This window comes from Macaca mulatta, chromosome 6 (assembly GCF_049350105.2).
Source record: "Macaca mulatta isolate MMU2019108-1 chromosome 6, T2T-MMU8v2.0, whole genome shotgun sequence".
Lineage (NCBI taxonomy): Eukaryota > Metazoa > Chordata > Mammalia > Primates > Cercopithecidae > Macaca > Macaca mulatta.
The window spans coordinates 163771529-163785032 of record NC_133411.1 but is presented as its reverse complement, the minus strand read 5'-3'; the positions used below and the strand labels follow the sequence as shown (position 1 = coordinate 163785032).

The 13504-nt window shown below is 41.0% G+C and overlaps 1 protein-coding gene across 2 annotated transcripts in view; it reads left to right on the top strand.

The window, feature by feature from the left end:
• The window catches only part of GEMIN5 (gem nuclear organelle associated protein 5), a 49754-nt gene that overhangs the window by 21437 nt on the left and 14813 nt on the right, over nt 1–13504 (top strand). For both annotated transcript variants that reach the window (XM_015141311.3, XM_015141310.3), the window contains exons 14-20: nt 3150–3289; nt 4295–4466; nt 8027–8254; nt 10390–10518; nt 11222–11344; nt 12741–12836; nt 13241–13378. In XM_015141311.3, coding sequence (XP_014996797.2) covers nt 3150–3289; nt 4295–4466; nt 8027–8254; nt 10390–10518; nt 11222–11344; nt 12741–12836; nt 13241–13378 — 1026 coding nt within the window. The remainder of the gene's footprint in view (nt 1–3149; nt 3290–4294; nt 4467–8026; nt 8255–10389; nt 10519–11221; nt 11345–12740; nt 12837–13240; nt 13379–13504) is intronic.

The following is a 13504-nucleotide window of genomic DNA, read 5'->3' as shown; positions in this document are numbered from 1 at the left end:
TTGTTAAGCAGCTCTCCAAAAACATTATGCCATTTAATACTTCCTCCAGCAGTTTTTGAGTGTTACACACAAACACAGGACATATTCTTCATTCCCGTGTTTGATTGCACCTGATTCTTAAAATCCTGTGAGGGTGATAGGTAATGTTATCCTCATTTCCCAGTGATTAAACTGAGGCCCAGAAAGGTTAACTAACTTATTCGAGCAAGTATCATCGCTAATGTATGATAGAGCCTAGTTTCAACTTTAGAGTGTCTAATTGCAGTGTCTGTATGTGTTCTAGCAAGTACTATTCCATGCTTAATGAGTTAACTTTCTTTTCTTTTTTTTTTTTTTTGAGATGGAGTCTTGCTCTGTCACCAGGCTGAAGTACAGTGGGACAATGTCGGCTCACTGCAACCTCCACCTTTCAGGTCCAAGCGATTCTCCTGCCTCAGCCTCCCAAGTAGCTGGGACTACAGGCACGCGCCACCATGCCTGGCTAACTTCTTGTATTTTAGTCGAGACAGGGTTTCGCCGCATTGGTCAGGCTGGTCTCAAACTTCAACCTCATGTGATCTGCCCGCCTTGGCCTCCCAAAGTGCTGGGACTACAGGCGTGAGCCACTGCGCCTGGCCTATAATGAGTTAATCTTCATATGGGTATGATTTATTCCATAAGGAATCTTAAGTTTCATTGAGGCCCCTTCGGCGCCTGGGAAAACCATAGTAGGTGGTCATAAGAGCCATTTTTAAATATGAGTGAAATGGGATTACTTTTTTTTCTAATATGAAGAAATTATAATCTGACACTAAACTGTTTTCAGAGTGCTAGAAAATATGTGCTCTCAGCCATAGTGAAAATAGTTACATTTTTTATTTCTCTAGAATTTACTTCAGTAGTTTTCAAAGAATCCTATGTGTAACAAGAAAAAATATTTTTGGTTCTAGTAGTGACTCTACTGAGTTAAAAGCCATATGGAAAATGTATTAAAATGTAGATGTATTTTCCTAGTAATAAATAGTGACAGTATATAACTAATGAACTTAGGTTAGAAAGCTGATTCTGGTCCTTACGACTATTATTGGGATTCTAAATTAATCATCTACTTCGTATCATATCTACTAAATAATAGAGAAAGGAAGAAAACTGGCAGAATCCATTTCATTTAATTTTTACCTTCTTATTTTGAAATAATTTAGACTTAGAGGAAAGTTACAAAAATTGTACAAAGAAATCTCATATTTTTTCCTATTAATAGATGCAACAATTTTTGATGTGTTATCATATTGGCTTTATTCTGTGTGCGTGTGTGTATATAGTTTTTCCTACCCATTACCAGTTAGTTTAACTTAATGTACAAGAGTTTCATCTTTCCCTTAAAATATATACACCTATTATTTGTCAATTTAAACAAATAGTTTAGGCTAGACGTGGTAGCTTATTCCTATAATCCAAACACTTTAGGAGGCCATGGCAGAATGATCACTTGAGGCCAGGATTTCGGGACCATCCTGAGCAATGTAGCAAAACCCCATCTCTACAAAAGTTTTAAAAATTAGCTGGACATGATGGGTACCTATAGGCCCAGTTACTCACAGGCTGAGGTGGGAGGATCCCTTCAGCCCAGGAGTTGGAGGCTGCAGTTAGCTATGACTATGTCACTGTACTCCACCCTTGGCCATAGATAGAGTAAGACCTAAGCTCTTTTAAAAAAAAAAAATAATAATTTAATCAGCCACCCATATCCTAGTTGTGTCAGTTGATCCAATAATGTCCTTAATAGTGGTTCTTTTTTTCTGCAGCGCAAATTCAAACACAAGATCACCTATTTGCATTTTGTTGTCATATCTCTTTAGTCTCCTTTCATCTGTAATAATTTCTCAGCCTTTTAAAAATTATTTAGGCCAGGCGTGGTGGCTCACGCCTATAATCCTAGCACTTTGGGAGGCCAAGATGGGTGGATCGCCTGAAGTCAGGAGTTCGAGACCAGCCTGGCCAACATGGTAAAACCCCATCTCTACTAAAAATACAAAACTTAGCTGGGCCTGGTGGCACGTGCCTGTAATCCCAGCTACTCAGGAGGCTGAGGCAGGAGAATGGCTTGAACCTGGGAGGCGGAGGTTGCAGTGAACTGAGATCACACCATTGCACTCCAGCCTGGGAAACAAGAGTGAAACTCCGTCTCAAAAAAAAAAAAAAAAAAAAAGTGTATTTATTTTTTAGAAACTGGGTGTCATTGTATTGTTCAGGCTGGAGTGTAGTGGTGCAGTTATAGCTCATGACAGCCTCCAACTCCTGGGCTCAAACCATCCTCCCACCTCAGCCTCCTGAATAGCTGGTACTACAGGCGCACACCACAATGCCTGGCTAGATTGGTTTTTGGTTTTTGTGTTTTTCCTTTTTTTTTCAGTCTCACTCTGATACCCAGGCTGGAGTTCAGTGGCATGATCTCAGCTCACTGCAACTTCTGCCTCCCAGGCTCAAGCAATCCACCCATCTCAGCCTCCCACGTAGCTGGGACTATAGGTGTGCACCAACACACCCAGTTAATTTTTGTATTTTAGTAGAGTCAGGGTTTCTGCAGGCTGGTCTTAAACTCCTGAACTCAAGCAATTTGCCCACCTTGGCCTCCCAAAGTACTGGGATTATAGGCGTAAGCCAACATGCCTGGCCAAGCCAGACTTTTTAAAATCTTACGTGACATTTTTGAGGAAGATAGGGCACTCGTTTTGTAGATGCTTTCTCATTTTGCATTTGTCTGGTATTTTCTCATGACTGTATTCAAATTACACATTTTAGCTAGAATATCCTATAAGTGATAATGAGACCTAACACTTCTCATGGTAATCTATATGCTAAGCACTGTGGATGTGCCCACACTTTTAATAACTAACAATGTTGCCTGCTAAAACTCACCTAGACTTGGGAGGCTGAGGCAGGAGAATTGCTTGAACCCGGGAGGCGGAGGTTGCAGTGAGCCAAGATTGCGCCATTGCACTCCAGCCTGAGCAACAAGAGTGAAACTCCATCTCAAAAAAAAATCACCTGGAAAATGTATGGCAAAATCTTGATTCTTGCCATGTGAATGCCTTCCTGGATGTATTTTTTGTTTTTTTTTTTTTTGTTATTATTAGTAGTAGCAGTGATGTCTCTCCCTTGCCTTTTAGAGAGCAGCCCTGAGTCTCCAGTGACCATTACGGAGCCCTACCGCACCCTCTCAGGGCATACGGCCAAGATTACCAGTGTGGCGTGGAGCCCACATCATGATGGAAGGCTGGTGTCTGCTTCCTATGATGGTACAGCCCAGGTACTATTGTGTCCTTGTCCCTGTGGGTCCCTCACTGTGTACTCTAACAAATTCTTTCGTCTTTTCCCCTGGTTGTGAACAGGTTTTCCCTCCCCCATTATCATCTACAGAAGGAGATTTTCTGGCTTTATTTTAGTTTCTTTCATTCCACATAGCTGGGCCTTCAGCAGGCTAAGACTGGGGTTTTTTTACTTAGATGAAGGGGAAAGTATTGATAGGAACTAGCTAACTCTAACATTTTTACAGATTTCATTCTGACTCCCTGTCAGTATGGTGGACTAATATGTATGCAAAGTACTCTCTTCTGTTCAGACACTGAAATGTTGGCTAAAAATCACAAAACAATTTTTAATAATAAATTGTTAAGTCAGAAATGTCCAAGTTCTAAATAAGTAAAGATGAAATGCCAGGCCAGATCTATGAGGAGGACTTCTGGATATCAGAACTAGAATAGGTGTTAGGAGCTGAGGACCTAACACCCGTGATGTCTGTCTCTCTCAGTGTTGAGTTGTAATTGAACTATCAGCACAAAGCTAAGAGCCACAAAGGGCTCCCTTCTGTGAAACTGAGTTCAGAATAATTCAAGAAATAGAAAGCAGGTTGGCCAATTACTCAAGGAATTGGAGACAAAAGAATCATCTATGAGAAATTAGAACTCTAATTTCTGTACTAGATGTGGGTTATTTTCTTCATGATACCAAAATCTCAAGCCCAAAAGTTAACATACGGTTTTGGTTCGAGACAGTGGAATCCATAGGACACCAGTAGAAGCTCATTCAAAATCATCCCCGTAGGAATGTCTATACATCTCCGAGCACAGAAGCCTGTCACAGGAAATAGTACTCTTCTGAAATTGAACTTCTAAGAGAAAACTCCAAATCATGTGAGGAAATAAGAGGCTGCAGATTGTTTTTTGTTTGTTTTTGTTTTTTAGTTAGAAAACATACCCCCCAAACAATAGAATAACCAGAAAATGTCTATTCGGCCATGTGCTTTTGGGTTTAGGTGTGGGATGCTCTCCGGGAAGAGCCCCTGTGCAATTTCCGAGGACATCGAGGTCGACTGCTTTGTGTGACGTGGTCTCCTTTGGATCCAGACTGCATCTATTCAGGGGCAGATGACTTTTGTGTGCACAAGTGGCTCACTTCCATGCAAGATCATTCCCGGCCTCCTCAAGGTCAGTCAGAATCTAGAGCTTATTTAATTCTTGTTCTCCCTTTCTTAATAATTGAGTTGATCAGGATTGAGCAAGGAAGACATTCGTGTAGGGCATTAGTGTCAGTATGGCAGGTATCTGAGCCTAAGCAAGAAGGCAGCCACAAGAGCTTGAGAACACCACCACCCACAATAGGAAAGAGCATACCTGGCACTCAGATCTTGGTTTCTTTTTTGAGACAGAGTCTCGCTGTGTTGCCCAGACTGGAATGTAGTGGCGTGATCTTGGCTCACTGCAGCCTCTATCTCCTGGGTTAAAGCGATTCTCGCACCTCGGCCTCCCTAGTAGCTGGAACTAAAGGTGTGCACTACTATGCCTGACTAATTTTTTTGTATTTTTAGTAGAGATGGGGTCTAGCCATGTTGGCCAGACTGATCTCAAACTCCTGGCCTCAAGTGATCTGCCCACCAGCCTCCCAAAGTGCTGGGATTACAGGCATGAGCCACCGTGCCCAGCCCAAATCTTGGTTTCTAAATGACATTCTCCACTAAAAGTGTCCGTGGTTTCTTGGATAAATGGCTCTTTCCAGGCTGGGACAGGAAGAATACAAACTGAACCTGGAATATTCTTATGCCACAAAGGAAGGCAGTACTCAAAGAATTCAGGAGACATGTCAAAAGGACAAAAGAAACAGCTTCAAGAGGCTCCCACTGACCAAATCTGGGACAATTGTTGAAAATAAAGTAAGAGGAAAATTCCATTTCTGGCTAAGAAAGATTAATTGGTATCAGACTTGCCATAAACAACTAGAAAGCTAGACAAAATATATTAAGCAACTGCTGGGCACAGTGGCTCATGTCTATATTCCCAGCACTTTGGGAAGCCAAAGCTAGAGGATCACTTAAGGCCAGGAGTTTGAGACCAGCCTGGCAACAGCGCGAGATCCCATCTCTACCAAAAATTACAAAATAAAAGCAAATAGGAAAAATTGGCCAAGCATGGTGGCTCACTCCTATAATCCCAACACTTTGGGATGCCGAGGCAGGAGGATGGCTTAAGTTCAGGAGTTCAGGACTAGCCTGGGCAATATAGGGAGACATTGTCTCTGTGAAATAATTTTTATTTTAAATGAAAGAATATATTAAGCAACTAGAAATTTACACCCAAAGAAATGAAATGATATGTCCACATAAAGACTTGTAAAAGAATGTTCATAGTAGCTTTATCTGTGATGACCAAAAACTGATAACAATCCAAATGTCCATCATCAGATAAATGAATTAATTGCAGTATATTCCTACAGTAGGCTTCTACTCCACAATAAAAAGAAGGTAACAACTGATAAAGAACAAAACTGAATCTAGAAAAACATTATGCCAAGCAGAAGCAGCTAGGCACAAAAGACTACATGCTGTCTAATTCTGTTTATGTGAAATTCTTTTTTTTTTTTTTTTGGAAACTTTGTCACCCAGCCTGGAGTGCAATGGCGCACTCTTGGCTCACTACAGCCTCCACCCCCCAGGTTCAAGCAATTCTCCTGCCTCAGCCTCCTGAGTAGCTGTGTCTACAGGTACATGCCTCACACCTAGCTAATTTTTTGTGTTTTTAGTAGAGACAGGGATTCACCATGTTGGCCAGGCTGGGATTGAACTCCTGACCTCAGGTGATCTGCCCACCTCAGCCTCCCAAAGTGCTGGGATTATAGGCGTGAGCCACTGCGCCCGGTGTATGTGAAATTCTTCAACAGGCAAAACTAAACCACAGTGAGAGCAAATTAGTGATTCCCTAGGGCTCAAGCAGGGGGTATGTCTTACCACAAAGAAGCTTGATGGAAATATTAGATTGGTACAAAAGTAATTGTGGTAGGGTGATGTGACTACATACATCTGTCACAACTCATCAACGTATTAAAAAATGGGTGTATTTTATTATATTACCCCTCAATAAAGATGATTTTAAAGTAAGCAAAGGATAAAAACCTTAAAATGTAAATGTAGAAACCTTAAAAATGAAAATAGAATAGTAATGGAAGAATTCCTGAGTCCAGACTGGTACAATAAATAAATGGGGAGAAGCACAAGCTCTTCCTTGTGGTAGGATGCCAACTGGATGTCAAGCTCTTCCTTGTGGTAGAATGTAGAGTGAAGTCCTGGAATTAGAAGTTCACCCTGTGGGCCAGGTGCAGCAGCTCACGTCTGTAATCCCAGCACTTTGGGAGGTGAGCTGATCACTTGAGCCCAGGAGTTTAATACCAGCCTGGCCAACATGACAAAACCCCGCCTCTACAAAAAAAGAAAAAAAAAGTTCAAAAATTACCCAGGCATGGTATTGCACACCTGTAGTCCCAGCTGTTCAAGAGGCTGAGGCAGGAGGATTGATTGAGCCTGGAAGGTCAAGGCTGCCGTGAACTGAGATTCTGCCACTGTACTCCAGCCCAGACAACAGAGCAAGAGCCTGTCTCAAAAAAAAAGAAAAAACAAACTCACTATTTGGCAGTCATCATGGTAACAATTTTTAATCAAGAAACATCCGTGAATACTAAAACTAGTAGATGCAAATACCTAGTAGTTAAACAGGGGAAATACCCTTTTAGGGAGTAACTTGCAAGACACTCCCTTAATCAAGTGATCAAAGTAAACCAAATGGGACAAATAAAAATTAGCTGCTACCTCATAGATTGCCCTGGATGAACACAGCAGCACTAATGTGCATTCCAGCTAAAGATGCATACCCTAGATCTAGTCATGAAAAACATCTGGCAGACCTAAATTGAGGGAAATTGGACAAAATAACTGTCCTGTAATCTTCAGAAGTTTCAAATTATGAAAGTCAAAGGAAAACCATGCAACTAACTGTTCCAGGCTGAAGGGAACCAGAAAGGCATGACAACCAAATGTACTGTGATCCTCGATTGATTCCTTTTGCTATAAAAGACATCTGGGTAGGCCGGGCATGTGGCTCACGCCTGTAATCTCAGCACTTTGGGAGGCCAAGGTGGGCAGATCACCTGAGGTCGGGAGTTTGAGACCAGCCTGACCAACATGATGAAACTCCGTCTCTACTAAAAATACAAAAATTAGCTGGGCATGGTGGCGCGTGCCTGTAATTCCAGCTACTCAGGAGGCTGAGGCAGGAGAATCGCTTGAACCCAGGAGGCAGAAGTTGCGGTGAGCCAAGATCACGCCATTGCACTCCAGCCCAGGCAAGAAGAGCGAAACTCTGTCTCAAAAAAAGAAAAAGACATCTGGGTAAAATTGGCAGAACTTGTAGATGGCAGTAGTGAGTCATGTTAATTTCTTGATTTCCGTGGTTGTACTATGGTGATGTTGGAGCATGTCCTTGTTCATAAGACACACACTAAAATATTTGGGTGTTGTTGGGCATCATGTTTATGATTTAATGAAATCTCAAAAGCATTTGGTTAATATTGTGATAATATAACTCTAAAAGTTCATTGGGAAGGAAGGGAATGGGTTAAAATGCTATTAAAGAGTAATGAGATATTGGAGTTTACCACCTAAAGTGTCTTTTAACCAAGAACATATACTTTAGTCTGTCCTTCTTTATTGTGATTCTTGTAGGCAAAAAAAGTATTGAATTAGAGAAAAAACGGCTCTCTCAACCTAAGCCAAAGCCCAAAAAGAAGAAAAAGCCCACCTTGAGAACTCCTGTAAAGCTGGAATCGATTGATGGAAATGAAGAAGAGAGCATGAAGGAGAACTTGGGACCTGTGGAGAATGGTGTGTCAGACCAAGAAGGGGAGGAGGAAGCACGGGAGCCGGAATTACCCTGCGGCCTCGCTCCAGCGGGTATGTGGCAGAATCCTGGGTGTCACTGGGATTTCGTGGTCATGTCTAGGAGACTAAGCTAGGTCCTTACTCAGTTTGAAACTTCGCTGTTCCCATTTTTCCAACTCTTGGAAACAGCATTAGTTTTGTTTTTGTTTTGTTTTGTTTTTTCCAAGCTTTATTCAAGTCTCTAAAATAAACATCTTTGACATTTTAAAAGGGTTCTAGTGGATGTTTGCAGTGGAAATAGTAAAGTTCTATAGAGAAAACTTCTTATTTACCTTGAGCGAGGTAAAACCATGGGGCAAAGTGAAGCTTGGGTAGTTGTATACTTAGGAACTTACATGGGAAAAGTTTTAACAGTATGACATCAGTGGCCACATTTGGTGAAAGAAACCACTGTCCCTCTTACAAATGTCTGACCTAGAAGCTACCACCACTGTGGGAACTTGCAAGCTCTCAAACCCTCTTACCTGGAGTTTGTACGTGGCTTTCTGTCTTCTCACAGAAAAAAATGTGTGGAATGGTTATTAGTTTCTTCTAGTGAGTTAAGCTATAGTGGTGGTTCTCAGATTTCTCACAAAACAGTGTTCTATCACTAACAGAAAAACTGTTTTTAGGTAAAAATTTTAGCACTCTTTTTATTTTGTACCTTACCTTAAAGTATTACCTTAAATATCTGGTCCCTGTTAAAATAAATTATTAAATAGCAAACATTGTAAGCAGAAGCAATGACTCATGCTTAATTCTAAAACAGAATACATTGATGTGACAGAATTAAAATGACTAGAATATAGGATACAAGGCATTCCTGATGCTCTCCATCCCAAGGGATAGCTGTTAGACACATAGTTGGGGTAAATAAAGAGCAAAAGCCTAATGGATTTATTATTTTGGCTCATCAAAATGCTTTTCTAGTCGGGTACAGTGGCACATACCTCTAGTCCCAGCTGCTCAGGAGGCTGAGGCAGGAGGACCGCTTGAGGCCAGCCTGGGCAACACAGCAAGATCCTACATCTCTTTATTTTTCTTTTTTTAAAGAACCTTTCTTTCACAAAATGGCTATACAAAACATGGATCAACAAGTTGTTTCTAAAAAGTTATTGTGCTCAGGATTGTGATACCATATTGCATACACCTAGTATTCTCTATTATTAAAGTTACTTCTTGTTAGTATAATTAAATATGCAATTAGTACTTTATGACCTAAAAATGTAAAAAGTGCTTTGTCACTTGAGCAAAGTATAGGAACTCTTTGGCTTATGGTGTAAAGTTGTTGAGGGCTGGAAGCTTTTTCCTTAGTCAAAGTTCAAAGTAAGGCAGGCATGGTGGTTCATGCCTGTAATCCCAGCACTATGAGAGGCCAAGGAAGGAGACTCGCATCAGCCCAGGAGCTTGAGACTAGCCTAAGCAGCATAGGGAACCCCCATCTCTGCACAAAATGTAAAAATTGCCAAGATAATGGCTTATGCCTATAGTCCTAGCCACTCTGGGAAACTGAGGAGGGGAGGGTCACCTGAGCCCAGGAGGTTAAGGCCTCAGTGACTGTGATCACACCACTACACTCCAGCCTGGGCAAGAGTTATACCTTATCTCTAACCAAAAAAAAAAGAAAAAACAGTTCAAAGTAAGCTGGGAGTGGTGGCTCACGCTTGTAATCCCAGCACTTCGGGAGGCTGAGGCGGGTGGATCACCTGAGGTCAGGAGTTTGAGACCACCCTGGCCAACATGGCAAAACCTCGTCCCTACTAAAAATACAAAAATTGGCCAGGCATGGTGGCTTGTGCCTGTAGTCCCAGCTACTGACGAGGCTCAGGCAGGAGAATTGCTTGGACCTAGGAGGCAGAGCTTGCAGTGAGCTGAGATCGCACCACTGAGTTCTAGCCTGGGCAACAGAGTGAAACTTTGTGTCAAAAAAAAAAAAAAAAAAAACCAAAGTAATAGACATACAGATTCCTGAAAACAGCTAGTTTGGGAGATGGGGAAGGGAAAACTATCCCTACTTCCCTTCCAATGTATTTTATCTCAAAAGTTTTGGTAATAGATGAATTGATTGTATTGCTGAGCTTGGAATGGCTCTTAATTTTTAAAAAGAACTGAAATTCTGTATTATTTTTATCCTCAACTTTTTTTTTCCTTTTTCCCCCATGATGTAGTTTCTAGAGAACCAGTTATCAGAGAACCAGTTATCTGCACTCCGGTTTCCTCAGGCTTTGAAAAGTCAAAAGTCACCATTAATAACAAAGTCATTTTACTGAAAAAGGAGCCACCAAAAGAGAAGCCAGGTTGGTATCTAGTAATTAAAATACAGTATTTTATTAAAGCAGCCCAAAATATTACATGCAACTGTCAAAAAACAGTGTGGTTTCTTGTTTGTTTTTTTAGGTTCAAAATATTTGTGGGTTTTCTGATTATGGGTTTTTTGTTTGTTTTTTGTTTGAGATAGATTTTCACTCCAGTCGCCCAGGCTAGAGGGCAGTGGCGCACTCTCGACTCACTATGAACTCCACCTCCCGGGCTCAAGCAATCCTCCTGCCTCAGCCTCCGGAGTCGCTGGGATTACAGGCACCTGCCACCATGCCCAGCTAATTTTTGTAGAGGTGGGAATTCACCATGTTGGCCAGGCTGGTCTCGAACTCCTGGCCTCAAGTGATCCGCCCGCCTCAGCCTCCCAAAGTGCTGGGATTACATTCATGAGCCACTGCACCCAGCCTTCCATTTTGGGTCATGCTTTTGAATTTTTTTTAGCACTTGCTGAAATGTTTTGCAGTTGTTGATATTACATCATAAATGTTAGCAAGAGCGTTTTTGTGTGTATTGTGAACAATGCCCCCAGCAAATTTATTTTGAAAGCTTCTTTATTAGGAGGAGGAACTTTCTTTGCCTGTGGCGTCATCTGCCAGTAGGTTACATTCACACAATAGACATTCCATTTTATGTTTCTGATCAGCTCTCCTTCAGATAGTGTGTACTTTTATTACATTTCAGAAGCCTTAATCAAGAAGAGAAAAGCTCGTTCCTTGCTTCCCCTGAGTACAAGCCTGGACCACAGATCCAAAGAGGAGCTTCATCAGGACTGTTTGGTACTAGCAACTGCAAAGCACTCCAAAGGTACAAAAATGTACTCCCTTGGCCCATCCATAGTATTCTGGGACTGACATATAAGGGATGTTTACTTAGCTATTGAATGAATGCCCAAAGAAATGTCTAAAATTGTTTTCTGTATTTTTATGTTCTCCAGCCTTCCCTTCCCTCCACATCCCTACACCCCTACACCCTGCTGCCACACTCCCCATTGTGATCCACTGTCAGCACTGCCATGCCTTTGAGATGTAGTGCTCTGCTTTTATTCTAAATCTACTTCCTCCCAGCCATCTGTGTGCCAGAATTGGTATGTTGGCCTAAATATCTCAGCATGAATAAATTCCTTCAACTATTTTTCCCCATTGAACAGTATCCTTATGGAGAAAAAAATTTTTCTTATTGGAAATATGCCCATAATATGGCAGTTTCTTAAAAAAAGCTTTTGATGAAAGCTTTTGATGAAAGTTTTGTTTTGAAGGGTTTTTTTATTTTTGTTTTTAAAGTCTTCATTTAATGTCCACTATTTTGATATTTTAATAACTTTATTTTTTAAATTTGAAGTTTACATGTGGAAAAGGGATGCACATAATAAAATGAAATGGAAACAGTATAAAAAGAAAGTGAATCTCGCCCGGCACAGTGGTGCGTGCCTGTTATCCCAGATGCTTAAGGGGCTGAAGCAGAAGGATCACTTGAGCTCAGTTCAAGGCCAGCCTGGGCAACATAGTGAGACCCTGTCTCTACTTTAAAAAAAAAACAATTTTAAAAAATTTTTTTTTTCAAAGTAAATCGTCCTCCCAGTCCTCTGTTTCTCCTCCCCGGGAATGGAGGACCATCCTCCCTCCCAGTTACTGTCTCCCCCTACCCTAACAAGGGTGGTCACTATCCTGGGTTTCCATTTCGTTCTTTCTTTTGAATTTTGTACTGTTTTGTCTGTATTACATAATCAAACTATTATCAGTTTCTTGTGTCTTAATGGAGATGTTTTATGCTTTTATTATATACATAGCCTTCTCTTTGGAGCTTTGTGATGACTTCCTATAATTTACATAGTTAACCTTCTAGTTTCACATTATTTTCCTTACTGGAAAATTACTCAGTTGACTTTTTTTTTAAGCAAAGGATGAATATTGAATCCCCTTGTGGTAAGTCTCAGTTAATATTAAGAACTTTCTTTTACTTACTAATATTGTTTTGCTTGCTTTTTACTGCACTTAAATATGTGCTGATTTTGGGTTCACTTTTAACATTTTAAGTGTTTTTGTGTTTTGCTCCCTTTGTAACTGCAGGAGTGTCTGTTAGAGCTCTGATTCTCTCGGTGTCTGAAGTGGGTGTTCCAAACATATATTCGGAAGTTATTGGACAGAAAACTGTAACCAATGTAATGACGTCATCTGATTTTTTTTCCCTTTTAAATTAACAGAACCGAATGAAGATGTGTCTGCTGATCTTGAGGAAAGATTTCATCTGGGGCTTTTCACAGACAGGGCTACGCTGTACAGAATGATTGATATAGAAGGTGAGGCAAATCCAGTCAACGTAATCCCATCCATCTTTATACTTTCCCAACATTTTGTGTGCACCTCTTTGATGGCTGCCATCCTGTGATATTATAATGGTTAGTTTTACCTGTCAGCTAACTAGGTTTTGAGCTCACTGACTTACATATTGATACATCCCTTGCATCATCATAGGATTCTAAACATACAGCATTCACTCTGAGTACATGTGAAGGTGGGTGAGTGGACAGTGACCGAGTGGGCTTCACATCCTTTTGTAATCACTCTGGTAGGTGACACCTATCAGAGAATGACTGCATATTTTAGGAGCCCACTTTCTCTTCTATCTTGCTTTATCTTTTTCTACAAGTCAGTAATAGATGTTTCCGAAACACCTTCCAAACATTATCTCTCTTTCAAACAGGAAAAGGTCACTTAGAAAATGGCCACCCTGAGTTATTTCACCAGCTTATGCTTTGGAAAGGAGATCTCAAAGGTGTTCTCCAAACCGCAGCGGAAAGAGGGGAGCTGACAGACAACCTTGTGGCTATGGCACCAGCGGGTATGGTTTTCGTGCTTGTTCTTTTCAGTAAAAACTCTATCATCTCTGGGATACGTCCACTAAAGATGGCTCTTGGCAGTACCAGTCTTAAGCTTGAAATCACTTACAAATAGATACAATGCTAAT